Raw genomic sequence first — 15596 nt, 5'->3', positions numbered from 1 at the left:
TTACAAGATTATTTAGAAGTCATGACTTTTACAAATAGTTAGAATAGAATTTCAAAAATATTGATACGAAAATTTTAATATTTTTCTATTAATCTAATATCTATTAGTCTGCATTAACATTGCTTAATGTGTATCTATTTTTACATATGTTTGTCTCTTGCTATGGTTATTACTATTTCAATCATTGGAATTTTAAGAGTGAATAACGCAATTATATGTGGATGTTGCTTTCGAAACTGCAGCGTGTAATTGGCCATCGGTCCTCTTAGCAGCATGAAAAACAAAACTTTTATTCAAATTCTGAACGAATTATAGGCTATAGCATAGAAAGTGTGCAAGGCACACAACTCATCTCAGTTTAGCGTGATCTCACAAAGTTCTGTGATAATAAATTAAGTTGTCTACACTGCACAATGAATCTCTTACTTACTACACTTTGTTAATGAGAGGATAAGAGAGCATGCAGAACTTAGCACTGAAAAAAACTCTGGCGATTCTGACTAAAATAAACACATGATTGGCCACTGAAGATCAACAAACATGTCTGTGATTGGCTACATTGCTCACCGTTGCAAAAGCATGTTGTAAATAGAAACATTTGTCGTTCTTTAGAGCTCAAACACAAATACGCACTGGAGCATTTGTCAAATCTGTTTCGTCAATATGATATTATCAACTGAGGGTGCTTAAAATTCATAAAAATTAATCAGCTATTCTGTATTTTCTAAAAAATGAAACTTGTTCCAAATAAAACCAGCTCTTGAATCCTAAGCAAAAATACAATAGTGAAACAGACCATTCCCGAATGGCTCTTTTCATTACATTGGGAAAATGTGTGGCCTTTTTTTCGAGGCTGTAAGTGCAGCATTTTTAAGAGACTCTGCCTGAATAGCCATATGCGAGAGCTTATAAACCTTTAGAAAGCCAGTAAAGGCTTTTCCTCTGAATAAACAGCCAATCGTAGGCTTTTGTGATGTCGCACAGACTAGCGTTTGCTATGCTCCACATATTCCCTTCACCCCCTTCACTATTAATTTCCAGCCTAAAATCCACTTTAAATGTAATCTCTTCTTGTTATTCTCTTGGCGCATTTAGCCCCTGAGAGGAGATATTTACCCCCCCGCCCCCTCCCAAAGCCCCCTCCTACGCGTATCAGTCCCAGAGCAGAGGCACATAAAGCCCATAATTAGTCGACTGCATCCGAGGGATGCGGGAGATAACGGGACATCCTCCTCTTTTAGGGAGGGGTTGGGGGATGGGCATATGGATAGAGAGAGGAGAGGTGGAGTGAGTGCCGTGGAGACAGAAAGACAGAAAAGCCAGAGTGTGATAGAGTGATGAGTCATGCAAGAAAATCCAAACTGCTGTAGCAAAGTAGCTGTCAGCAGGATGAGCTTTTTATCAGAGTTTTTCAAGGACAGGGCTTGAACTCCTCAGTGACATCACAGAAATTTGACCAATAGAAGTCCATCGGCATATAGTGAGTTGCTGCGTCACAGTTTACCTACTCATACTACACCCTGAAAATATAAACTCATTTTGTGAAGAAAAGGTACATACTAACTAAGTGTTTAGCAGAATAGCGTATGCAAGCCTTTGGACATACTACTTACTATATACTTCATAATTGTGTCTTTAACAGATCGCTCTGTTGCTTAGTTACGTGCATCCTGTCACCATTTAAACTGCCTTGTCAATCATTTCATATTTAATTTGATTCATGTAATGCAAGTCAATGGCTACCATCGCTTTGAGAGTCAAAAAAACAAAAACATGTACAGTAAAATTCTAAACAAAATTGCATTGTACTGCTTACACAGCAATGCTTTTACAATGAAAGCTTATGTCAAGGCATTGTTAAATATGAAAATATTGTGGTTCTGAATCAGTGGCAAAAAATTGCCAACCATGACCTTTAAGGGCATGTGGAGTTTGTCCAATTGCTTAAAGGTCATTATTTCTGACTTTCTTTATGATGGTTGCCTCCAAAATTCAAGTAATTAGAAACCCTCTTTTAAGTATTATTTTTATATGTATTTTTTCTCTAGTTTTTCTGTGTAAAAATTCCTCAGAGTTTCAACATCCTCTTTAAGCCATTTATTTAAAAATATATGGTTTTCAAATCTGCATAATTTAACATGAAGCATTTACATAAGCAGTGCATGAAGAGGGGCTGATTAGTGTTAATGCAACCACATAAATGCAAAAGGGTAATGTGGCATTAGTGCATGACTCAAAGAGATGTTTTTGAAAGGTCTGTAACACTTTAAAGGCCTTATGAAAAATCTTACATTTCTTGCTTTTAGTTGAGGCCATATAAATATGTTAGTGTACTTCTAAAGGTTGACAAAATAAACTTTTAACAGATATACTCATTTAAAGTTTACAGCCTTTCTCTTGGACCAAAAATATTGATGGCATATTCTCCCTCACAGTGTTTTATACAAATGATGGCACCATAAAAAATTACACAGTCCTTCATTAGTCACTGTTTTGACCTGTAAGTAAATAAAGCATAAAATATGTTAGCAGACAGAGGAAAATATACATGTGCAAAATGAGATTAGTATGTTTCCTGCTAAAATTATTGTGTTAGAATACACTGCTACTTTTAAATGGCCATAAAGAATAGATACAATATTTTTTTTTTTTTACTTCATAATGGTGTAGTTGGCACGAAAGGCAGGAAAGAAAGTCATGATTATCAAACCATGGAGTGGTTGATGTCATGATTTAACAAATCCAGCAGCCATATCACCCTGTAGCCCAAGACTGGCTGCCCACTGAAGCTAAGCAGAGCTGAGCCTGGTCAGTACCTGGATGGGAGACCTCCTGGGAAAACTAGGTTGTGGCTGGAAGAGGTGTTAGTGAGGCCAGCAGGGGGCGCTCACCCTGTAGTCTGTGTTGGACCTAACGCTCCAGTATAGTGATGGGGACACTGTATTGTCAAAAAGCACCGTCCTTCGGATGAGACGTTAAACCGAGGTCCTGACTCTCTGTGGTGATTAAAAATCCCTGGATGTCCTTTGGAAAAAAGAGTAGGGGTTTAACCACGGCATCCTGGCCAAATTTGCCCATTGGCTTTTGGCCATCATGGCCTCCTAATCATCCCCATATATATATATATATATATATATGGCTTCATCACTGTCTCCTCTCCACCAATAATCTGGTGTGTGGTGGGCGTTCAGCCGCAATATGGCTGCCGTCACGTCATCCAGGTGGATGCTGCACATTGGTGGTGGTTGAGGAGATTCCCCCTTCCATGTAAAGCGCTTTGAGTACCCAGAAAAAGCTCTATATAAATGTAACAAATTATTATTATTATTAAATCATTCACAATTTGTGTATCATTTATTTAAGCTTAATAACAAAATTATCTACACTGCCTTCATTTCAGACAGGTCTTGAAGGACGCTGCACTCATATGGAGTAGATCAATCACACTTTGTGCTAAGCTAGCTAACAAGACTCATAAACATAAACGACTGAATGCCATCTTTTTTATACCAATTATATCTTAAAAATAGGATATAAAAATACATAATCTTCCATTAACCAGATTTATTTCAGATTTATTTACTTCCATTTATTATGTTGTCAGCATCTAGCTTGTTAGCTTATGTTATCAAAGGGTGAAAAAGCCTTTCAATATGACTAATTCAGCAAAAAGGTACGAGAGGTGGTGTTATGTTTTGAAAATAGTTACGTTAAATGTTGCTAGGCTCGACATGCAGTGTAAGCCACTCCAGCTATGACTATATTCATAATACAGAACATCCTTGAGGGCCTTAAGGATTTTTTTTTTTCACACTAAAATCACTATTGTTTTGTTTCTTGTGACTATACTATTAAAACGGTGAGCGTTTTAACGCTTACAGATGAGCATTGCAAGTGCCTCACTGTAAACCAGATTTTTATGAATTTTTTTACAGAAAAGGAGAGATAAAAGATCATTAAAGTCACAATGAGAAACAAGTAGCGACCAATTTTTTTCTTCCATATTACAACATTCAAGTAAATCGAATTATTGAAAAAAAAAAAAAAGTAGGGCGGGACTTGGTTCTATCCATCGGTTGTTTATTGAATGGAGGCGGTTTTGAATGAGAGTTTGCAGTCGATTGTGAGTAAAAGGCCAGGTTTAAAGGTAGGGCAGGCAATGTTTTCCATAAACTCTTTTTGTTATACTGTTTGAAACTCTCTTCACATCCTAATATCAATCAATAATAGAAGTGGTCTAAATATATATATATATATATATCTTCTGTGGAAATCTCAGTTCCAAAAAATGTTTGTGCAATCATTGCATTGAAGTCAACAACAAAACAAAAAAAAGAACTTATGCTGCGTTCACGTGTCATAATTACCGTAATTAAGAGATGGCAACCTGTGATGTTCTACTCTGAGCTGTTCACATCCTCAGAATTATGCATTTCCTTGGCATTGTCAGCATTATCAACTGTAAAATGAATCTGCAGCATTCAGGTGCTACAAGTCAGAGCTCTCTAAGTTGTTTACATTCATTATTAATGTAAGGCTATGTGCTTTGAGACATGAGGTCATTTAACTCTCTCGTGATGCTTTGCAGACTCTGCTTTGCGTTCATGTGTTTTGGAGGAGGCGTGGCTTTGGAGACGCTCTGAAGGGAATGTGGGATGTTATGTATTCAAATGCTATTGCTAGCCTCTCTGAAACAACCTACCCTACCTTTAAGTAGACTAAATAATTGGAGAAGTTCAGTACCAATGGAGGGAAGTAGTTTTCACCCGGAAGATCGAGTTATGACATTTTGATGAAACATTACGTCAATTTGTTTTTGCATAAATGTAATAGCCTGGAAATCCAGAGTTCTCGCGAGAGCACAAGTTGAATTTGCTCAGCGAGTTTACTCTGGCGTCGAGTAATGATGCTCATTAAATATGCCCTTGTATCCGAGCTGCACCAATCACATCGGGTTATCTGATATAGGCGGGCCAGAGGCGAGATGACGACAGCGCTGTGACGTCGAGGTCATTAGTAAACATTGTAAGATGGCTATGGAACACCAGTTGTTTGAAACGGCTTTGGCCGCTACAATGAACGAGTTAGACTTGGCTTTTTTTCTAAAAGAGGAACAGAAGACGGCGCTCGAATCGTTCCTTTGTAAGAAGTGCGTTTTTGCTGTTTTGCCGACCGGATACGGCAAGAATCTAATCTACCAGTTAGCTCCGCTGGTAGCTAATAGGGCTGTCACTTTTGTGAAAAAATCCTGTTCGATTTTTGAGACATAAGTGTTCATTGAATCGATTGTAAAATCGATTTTCCATGTCTAAAGACGTTTCCATTTTAAGCGCCAAATATGGGCAAATCCACGGACAACTAACAGGCATTAGGACGAACGTAAAGAGGGCGCTTGAGACGCGCACAAGTCAGCAATATTCCTGATGATTTATTGGCGTGAAGTTTCGTGCACAATGACAAACAGGAGTGCAACATTCTCGAAAAACAATAAGCAGAGTGGACTGCCATAACGTCAATGAAAAACATTACTGCAGGCTTCATCATAGCTGTGTTTACGATTAGAAATGTCAAACAAATTTCGCCTACATAGGCGATTGTAGACTGTAGCCCGAATCTGTGTCTATGCATGAGACTGTCTGAATACCGGCAGAATTGTTTGTCAGAGCCTGCAGTTGCTGTGTGACGCGGGTTCGCTGCGGGCGTATCGTGACGAGCTGGACGCGCTCTGAGAAAAGACCGTTAAAATCGATTCCCTATTTTCGTTTTCGAAACTTGCGTTGGTTGGTCCGATCGACTGTGCAATCGATTTTCGAACGTAAAGTGACAGCCCTAGTAGCTAAGGTATGGGGCTTGTTGTGATTGGTCGTAGTGTTATCCAATTGCGTGCAGTGAGATTTTCAAATGCATACTTGGTGCCGCCCCTCGAGCTGGCCGATTTTCATTAGTCGATGCCAGACCATTAAACTTTCAGATTTAGGTCTGGATTTCCAGGCTATAAATGTAACACATGCATATATGAATTGTTCACAATAAAATCAATAACGCACATTTATAAAATAGCTAGGGTAAATTTTCATTTCATGTCGACTTTAATTTTTGTGGTGCAAATAAAACAAAGATTATTACAAAAATTTCACAATTACTATAATTCAGTATGTCACTTGCTGTTTCTTTGTAATTATTTGTGAAATTTACTAGCTAAAATATTACAAAGTAAATCTTACAATCGCTATTTTGAACTCAATTAGAACACAATATTGACCAATCAGCATTTAGGATTGTAACTATTGCAACCATGTTATAATAGACTACATAATCTTTATATTGCAACTATCCATGTTATAATAGACTATACAATCTGTATAACCTATTGTGAAAACAGGATTTTTGTTTTAGTTACATTCTCTTTCTTCTCAAAACCACACAAACCTCTCTTGAACGTAGCTGAGTTTACCGTCAACCTAATTTTTCCAAAAAGAGTGCGTTCGTTGAGTGCTTGGCCAGAGATGTGGCTGGGGGCGATATCTGTCTCCCACTGTCAGAAACGGAGCCACGGCGAGTGGGTGGCTGTCGGACCGCGACTGTATGCAGGGGTTCCACATGCCCACGTCTCAGAGCACGCTCAGAGTCACGCAGGGCTAATGCGTTATCCGTGTGAAGGGGCTCACGCTATGCTGAGCAGATAAAGCCCCCACACTGACTCATCTGAACGAAAAAAGCTGCATTATTAGACAAAATGAGCGAGAGGAAGGGGGGAATGGAGGAGGACGCTTTGGTGGCTTTGTCATGAATATTCTAATTGGCAGTGTTATCTCTGATGATTATTAAGACCGGCCCCGGGGCCCCATGCAGATCTAATGTAGCAGAAAGGGAACAGCCGCAGGAGACTGTTAAGTGGGGGGGGTGTGTGTGTTTTTGTCTGTTGTTCTTCAGTACATCTATTGTCTGCTGTCCATTTTCAGCCCACAGCATATATGAATCCATGTTTTTGTATTTGTTTCTGGTGTTGTGGGGATTTAATGTGTTCGTGGGTCTTGTGAATGCAAGGAATCCTTTTTGATACCGCCAACAATTGGATGTTTACTTAATGCTGGTGATTCATGCTATTTAAAAAGATTCTAAATGATTCATGTGTACATAGTTAATTTTAGCAGCACAAGATGTTTAATCTGCTCTAATCTAGACATTTCAGATTCTTTGTGATTAACAGATTTCAATTGAATTTGGCTGTTTCATGGTTCTTCACAGCATAAATCCAATTCGTAATATCTTGTTTCCCAGGGAAAATTTTCTGAAGTTTGTGCTCAGAACACGTGACATTAGATTTGCATTTACTGAAGGAAAAGAATAGTGTTCATTTTAGGTAAGTATGTCAAAAGTATGTGAATGCCAGATCACACAAGAATGGAGATTGGCTCTATATAGCCCTGATGGGGCTACAAAGTTTATTTTTCAAAACGGTAGAGACATGGAGGAGTACGTGGAGGTGTTTCTGAGTATCTTCTATTGTGCCACCTTCAGCAACATCATGCTCATTGAGTGTTCTTGGTCGGACTCAATGGCGAAAGCCGGATGGTGATGCCGAGAGAAAACTCTTGCTGGACACTGGTTGAGTACATCAACTTTGCCTTATGGGTGGAAGTATCTTCTTTTACAGTGGGTGAGATAGATGAGGATCCCACCGCCAGCGTCCAGCCCCACTTACCATCCATTACCATCCCAGAGCCAGACCCAGCACCCACACCCACTGTGGAGGTGGAGCAAGAGCCCACCGCTGGCCAAGAAACCCAGCAAATGCCACCCCTATACGGCTCCGTCGGACTTCTCCATCCCTCAGGCTTCACCGGGGTACTCGCTCCCACCGGAGTCGCCTCGGTCCACCGGCCCCCAAGCTCCACCTTGACCCCTTGTTGCCAGGTCTCCGCCTTGGCCCCCGGGTCCATCGATGCCACTGGGTCTCTCAGTCCATCGGAGTTCCCCTTGGCTCGTCCCTCCATCAGTTCTGCTGTGGGGCACCCTAGTCCTGGCCACCTCCCGCTGTGCTCTGGGCTCTCGTCGGCTGTCTACTCATTTATGGAGTCTTTCACCATCCACTCCACCTGGTCTCTCCAACTGACATCTCTGCCTGTTTCCAGATCTTCTTCAGCTCTTCGTCCACCTTCAGAGCCCCCTCCTTCCCCCCCCCCCCCCCCCGCAGTCGAACTGTTAGACTGAGCTTCTCTGTCTCCCTGCCAATCCGTCTCTACAGCATGACTTCACCATCCAGCTAGATTCATCATCAATCACCCCATCGAGGTCGGTCAGAAATCTTGGAGTAATATTTGATGACCAGCTGAATTTAAAAAGGCAGCTCGATCATGCAGGTTTGCACTGCACAACATCAGGAAGATCAGGCCTTTCCTAACTGAGCATGTAACACAACTTCTCGTCCAGGCCCTGGTCATATCTAGGCTTGATTACTGCAATGCTCTTCTGGCCGGACTTCCATCATGTGCAACTAAACCTCTACAAATGATTCAGAATGCTGCAGCCCGTCTTGTCTTCAACGAGCCCAAAAGGGCCCACTTCATCTCTCTGCACTTGCAGTTCATCTCTCTGCACTGGCTACCACTCGCTGCTCGCATCACGTTCAAGGCATTGATGTTTGCTTACAGATCTACCACAGGCTCAGCTCATTCACGGTTACATGCTGGTGGAATGATCTCCCCACCCTCATCTGGAATGCAGAATCCCTGACAACATTCAAAAGACAACTGAAAACTCATCTCTTCCGTCAGCACTTAACCTCATAAAAAATTCTTTCCTCCCTCCCTTTAATCCTCCCTTGTCTGGCTTATGCTTCTCTGAGCAATGCCTGAACTTTGTATTTTGAGCACTCCTTGTGTTGTCTTTGCCTTTTCACAATGACACGCTTAATTTAGTCCTCATTTGTAAGTCGCTTTGGACAAAGGCGTCTGCTAAATGACTAAATGTAAATGTAAACCTACCTAACAATAACCACTTTCTTTGTTTTGCCTTTCCACAACCACCATCGTTTCCTTTCCATTCCATTACCTTTCCTTTCCTTTCCTTTCCAATCTAGTTAAAACAAGTCCAGTGAAAACAAAAATTATTATTTTACACAATCGAGTTGTGCAGGGATGACGTCAAAAGCTGGAAGACTAATTCGCCTCTGGTTCCCTTGTGATTTTGCTAGGGGTTTTATAATGGGGTTTTTCAATTTATGAGTAAAATGCGGCTTCTGGTAAACATAATTTGACAACATTTTGACATTTTGTTTTACAACGTAAACTGGACACACTCACACCCCAAATGTTCTTATCTAGTCACTTATTAGAAACATACTTTCTAAAAAAAAAAAGTGTTTTCGATATGGGTGTGTGTAATTTTGTTGTAGAGCAAAATGTTCAGTTGTAATAAATAGCACGAAGAAGGAGTAGAGAAACAATAACAGTCTTTAATTAAAGGAACACTCAGGAGATCACTGGAGAATACATAACACAATCACAATCACTAAGATGACAATTAACACCGAACAAAGAACTTAAGGCTTAAATACACTAGGGAGGCAATTCAATAGAAACTAAAACAGGTGCGTAACTTAATCAGTAACCAAGAAAACTAACTAGTGACGTGACAAATGGGAACAAAGGAAACGGGTACAGGAACTAGAACTAAACCAAAACAACATGCACATGACAGTTGTTTTCCACTGACCTTATTTTACTCATTAGTTGAAAAACCCCATTATAAAACCTAATAGGAAAATCTCGAGGCAACCAGTGGCGAATTAGTCTTCTGGGTTTTGACATCATCCCTGCACCACTCTATTTAGCTTCTTATTTAAATTTCTCTAGTTTAAATGCATAGTTATCCCAAAAATTATAATTCTGTCTTCCTTTACTCTCCATCATGTCTTTAAAACTTCATATGACTTATAGCATAATGCCCATGCTGCTCTTACAGTGATATAAGGACTTCTGTTTCAGTGAGGGTTAGTGTTAGGTTACTATGATCACCGCAGATCAAGATTACAAATTCTATTTTGTTTGTAACCTTGTTTGATCTGTATTCAAGTTGTTTCCATTGGCACTTGGCTAAAAGCCAGTTCATTGTCTGTCCATTATGTACTTGCAGACGATCCAAAGGCACTTAACCAGCAGTCATCCATAAAATCTTTTTGAATAACCTTACATAAAACTTTGTTTGTTTTGTGTTTCTTCCTGTCATTAGGAGTATCTGCCCAGCTTACAAACACCCGGCTGAGGAGGAACACTTCTGTCGGTACACCCTTTTGGATGGCTCCAGAGGTGAGACCCATTGGCAAGTCGTTTGCAAAGCATGGAGGTGACTTTGTGGACTGCAAATGTTTTTGTTAGCTTAGTTTTTTTCCATAAGATTTCCATATGAGAGAGGGGAAAAGGACAATAGCTCTGAGGTTGTTTTGAGTGTCAAAAGACACAATTTTCATATGACTCAAGGGTAGAGGCTTACGTGCCTCAATTTGTTCTAGGTGTCAATACAATCAAAACACAAACAGAGATGTAGCATTAGTGCACTTTTAGATTCTTAAACATCTGCAGTGAACATTCTGGGTTCATTTCTGGACTAATCACATGGATTAACCTTACACACTATTTGTGTCTCTAATTCTGAGGTAAGCATTCCATTCTCTGGTTTCTTGTTTTCTATACTGTGCAATTTTATAGATCAATAAAGAGATGTAAACGTAATGGATAAATAACCCATTTTGGTAACACTTTATTTTACAGTGTCCTTGTTATACATGTAGTTACTATAGTAATAACTATAAATTATGCATAATTACATACAACTAACCCTAAACCAAATTTTATTCCTAACCCTAAACCTACATGTAATTACTTAATATTACTCAGTACATGTATAATTACACTTCAGCAAGGGCACCTTAAAATAGTGTAATCGCCATTTTTCACCATTTTATACAGAAAAAAAGTATTTAATTTGTAGCTATTTTGCCTTAGATCCATTTAATTTCTCTCATCCTGTTTAATCATATTTTTAAATGTATATTTTCTATGTTTTTATGTATATAATCTTTTAAAATTAACATGCTTTTAGAGTGTGTAATATTCCTGTGTATTTTATATACTATTAAGCATATGTAGTTATGCAATTATAAGGTCATATAGTTAACATATGCAAACAAATTATATAATCAAGAACGCTTAATTTCCCAGCATGTCATTACCTGTGTAAATTGTCTTGGAATTTAATTAAAAAAGTTAACACTTTATTCTAAGGGACGTAGTAACACATTACTACATGTTACTTACTTTAGTAATAAAAGTAAATTATGGATAGTTACAAGTAACAAACCCTAAACCAAACCCTAACCATAACTCTTAAGTACATGTAGTTTATTAATATTACTCATTACTTATTTGATTAAGTACAATGTAACTACATCACCTTAAAATAAAGTGTAACCAAAATAATTGCAATTCAAAATTCCAACTGATTAATTGAAAGGGAGACCATTCATATATTGTATCACTTGATCATTTGAAAAACTGTTTCTGTTTTTTAAATATAAATAAATACTATGCATTATAATAAGTAAATAGGCATTTAAATTGGTAAAGCGGAACTGTGTAAAATATACAAATTACAAAAAAATGTGCTCTTCACCATTTTTGTGGCATTTAGTAATGTACTCTGGTTACTGTGTTCAGCAGTCAGGGTCCGTTATGAACATTTGCAGTTGAGTAATGAATGTGTTTGTATGTTTGACCAGGTCATCGCGTGTGAGCAGCAGCTCGACTCCACGTATGACGAGCGCTGTGACGTGTGGTCTCTGGGTATCACTGCCATAGAGCTGGGTGATGGAGACCCGCCCCTCGCTGAACTTCATCCAATGAGAGCTCTCTTCAAAATTCCAAGGTGACACGCCTTCGTTTTAGTACATTTATGACACTTTTTGAGATTCAGACACAAAGGAACCTCACAGTCCACAGAGTCACGTTTGTATCAGTGTTTGGAATCATTTGTGATTTTAGCACAGAGATGGATGACACTGCTGTATAGTTGGGCCTTGGAGCTGTCAGAAACCAGTATATGTTCATTCTTAGGGCTTTTTTTTTTTTTTTTTTTTTGAGGTTATAGCAGCTTTAATGTATGTCAGATTCTTGAAATACATATATCTTTGTGGATACAAGAAAGAGACCAAGCAATTTTTCTTTCCATTGTGCATCAACTTGTCTGAAGGTGAAATTTGATTGTTTACTGTTTTCGGGCTCAGAACAGAAACTGTTATCACTAGTGTCATCTTGATGGTGCAGCAATTTTGTGTTCTAATATACCTCTCTCTCTCTCTCTCTCTCTCTCTCTCTCTCTCTCTCTCTCTCTCTCACACACACACACACTCTCACACACACACACACAGCATCCATTGATTGAGCTCTGTGCTGTCAGAGCAGTGGTGTGTATGGGGGGGTATAATCACAGAGCGGTGTGGTAATGTTTTTGACTGCTCATGTACACACTGCAGGCAGTCTTTGTTGGGTCTCTCAAATGTTCCCGTTTCCTGCTTAGAAGAAAAAACACACCTTACACCCCTCACCCATCCAGACTGATTACGAGCAATGCAATGTGACAAAACTGGAACGCAGCCATTATAATCTCACATTTGTATATTCTCAAAATATTTCACTCAAGATTAATTTTGAAATGTATTTGGATATACACTAGCACTTTATTTTACAGTCTTGTTCTGCATGTACATATAGGTGCTTATTATAGCAATTACAATAACTGGCTTATAAGGCACTAACTCTGAATCTACCCTTAACCCATAGTTACCTTATTACCTAGTACATTCTTTGGTAAGTACACTGTAAGTACATGTACTGTAAAATAAATGTAACCAACATTTAAAATGTTTTTGAAAGAGTCTTTTCTTCTTTTTTTGGCATTTATTTAATCAAAAATATAGAAAAAAAACTCTACTTGTGAAATCTTATTACTTAAAATAATAATTTAAAATAATAAAGTTAAATAAAGTTAACATAAATCTTTTCTATGTTAATGTCATGTATTCCTGTGATGCAAAGCTGAATTTTCAGCATCATTACTTTAGTCTTCAGAGTCACATGATTCTTCAGAAACATTTCTGATTATTATCAATGTTCAAAACAGTTGTGCTGCTCAATATTTTTCTGGAAATGGTGATACCTTATTTTTTTAGGATTCTTTGATGAATGAAATGATCAAAAGAATAGCATTTATTTGAAATATAATTTTGTTGTTGTTGTTGTTGTTGTTGTTTTACTGTCACATTTGATCAATTTAATGCATCCTTGCTAAAAAAACAACATTTTGAGCAGTAAAGATTTATAGTTCAGATTACATTTATAAAAATGTATGATATTATAAAATATATGACATTTATATTAAAAAAAATAATGTTTTAATATCTATTTAATATCTATTTCGGTAACACTTTATTTTAAGGTGACGTAGTTACACATTACTACATGTACTTACTGGAGTAATTACAGTAAATTATGCATAATTACTAGTAACTAACCCTAAACCAAACTCTAACCTTAACTAAAGTAAGTACATGTAGTTAACTATTATTACTCGGTACTTATTTGAGTAAGTACAATGTAACTATGTCACCATAAAATAGTGTAATGTTTCTAATATTAATTTAAATCAGATAATTTTGTATTGCTAATTCTTAAAAAAAGTGTCTTTTAGTTACTGAATCCAAAATTGATCTAAAAGATGATATCAAAATGAGTCTTTGTTTTGGGTAGTGCTCTGTTATATCTTGCCACTCCATATGTGTCTTTTTTAGATCCCCATTTTATTGCAGGACTGTCATGTTTCAGGTTTGCATTAGTCAGATTTGAGCTCATGTCTCTTATGTTGAATGATTTTGTCTTGGGTCGAATCATAGAGTTGATTGGTATGACGGTGGCACTGCAGGGTTTGAGAGTTGGTGCCCATTGAACTGCACTAGGCCAGTGGCACATGCTGATGGCATGTTAAGTGTTACGTTTGTGTGACCCAGATTAGAGCAGACTAAGCCTCGAGCCATGGAACATGTCTGCGTTCAGCCCCCCTGCCACCAACAAAGCAATCCAGGAATACACACATGTAGTGGACAGGAGCTTAAAAGCCAAAATGAACCAGAAATAAACACATCCAATGACATGCTCAATCTGGATATGCCACTCACACATGAACAGGTGCAAATAGAACAAAGACTAAGGGTCTCAATAAATGCGTATTAAATATATTCCACTTGCAGTGTATTAACATTCAAAAATATAAAAGGCAGTCTTTTTTTTCTTTTTTTTATCAAGAAATTAGTTCTTTTTTTCAGCAAGGATGCATTAAGTTGATCAAAAGTAAGTGAAGATGTTTATAATGCTTCAAATAAATGCTGTTTTTGAACTTTCTATTCATAAAAGAATCTTGAAAAGATGGATCACAGTTTGCACAAAAATATGAAACAGCACAACATTGATAAGAAATGTTTTTGAGCTGATTAAATCAGCATATTAGACTGATTTCTGAAGGATCATGTGACTGAAGACTGGAGTAATGATGCTGAAAATTCAGCTTTGCATCAAAGGAATATTAAAATATATTAAAATAGAAACTTTTTTTTTTATTATTTTCTTTAACTGTAACCATTACATCTTACCGACCCCACATTTTTAAAATATTGATTATTTGCAGCTTTTATTGGTGACATGATTAACCAAAACAAAAGAAAAACACATCCCAGCCTACTTTACTGCTGTTGTCTTGTGGTTTTTGAATACCGTGCTCTTAACATTGTGCTTTAAATTGCAGATGGCATGTTGTTTTCATCTGTAATCTTTTTGTTTTATGCTGCTGTGTTTGTGATAAGGATGCATTTTAATAGTCCAAGCGTTTCTCCTGCAGTTTCCATTGACACCAGCTGTTTGTGTGGGGTGCAGCGTGAGATAAGCAGAGATGTATGCCCCCCCATTAGGGTAATGAATCGCTGTCAGAGGCACAGAGCGCGCTCCTGACGCACTAGCCGTTGAGCTGGAGTACACCTCCTCAACCCTGCTCTCCCTCTGTTAATAGCACCCTTCACCAGGACACCAAATGATGGCTAATTAGCTCTATTGTTCCACAGCAGGGAATGCTTGTCAGATCCTCCGTGACACCGTTTAAGTGTTTATGTCCTTACTTATTTACATGTACAGGGAAAAGCGTTCTGGCAGCCTTCATGGACAAAGCTTCTCACAAGAACACAAAATTACTGAAAATGCTGTTTCACTTGTGCAACCTTAGCCTTGAATAATGGAGCCCGGGAATAACTGTCACACTTTTACCCCATTTAATATTTCTCAGGGTTTTTTTTGTTGTTTTGTTTTTTTCTGTATAGACACAAAGCTTCCAGCCTTCACTACAAAACAATACTAGTTATTCATTAGTTATTGCCCAGAAAAAAAAGGAAAAAAAAGATACAGTTCATTTAACCTGCTGCAAGGCACGTTGTCCCACACACTTGGGATACAAATGGGTACTGATTTAAGGTGAATAACTCTTTTCAAATATGTAGT

General features: G+C 38.1%; 1 protein-coding gene across 4 annotated transcripts in view; it reads left to right on the top strand.

The window, feature by feature from the left end:
• The window catches only part of myo3a (myosin IIIA), a 77687-nt gene that overhangs the window by 18374 nt on the left and 43717 nt on the right, over positions 1-15596 (top strand). For all 4 annotated transcript variants that reach the window (XM_084102518.1, XM_084102517.1, XM_084102519.1 and 1 more), the window contains exons 6-7: positions 10234-10310; positions 11780-11925. In XM_084102518.1, coding sequence (XP_083958644.1) covers positions 10234-10310; positions 11780-11925 — 223 coding nt within the window. The remainder of the gene's footprint in view (positions 1-10233; positions 10311-11779; positions 11926-15596) is intronic.

The sequence above is a fragment of the Abramis brama genome (genome assembly GCF_963993115.1).
Source record: "Abramis brama genome assembly, chromosome: 24".
Classification (NCBI taxonomy): Eukaryota; Metazoa; Chordata; class Actinopteri; order Cypriniformes; family Leuciscidae; genus Abramis; species Abramis brama.
Note: the sequence above shows the minus strand (reverse complement) of the source record. Positions and strands in the feature narration are given on the sequence as shown.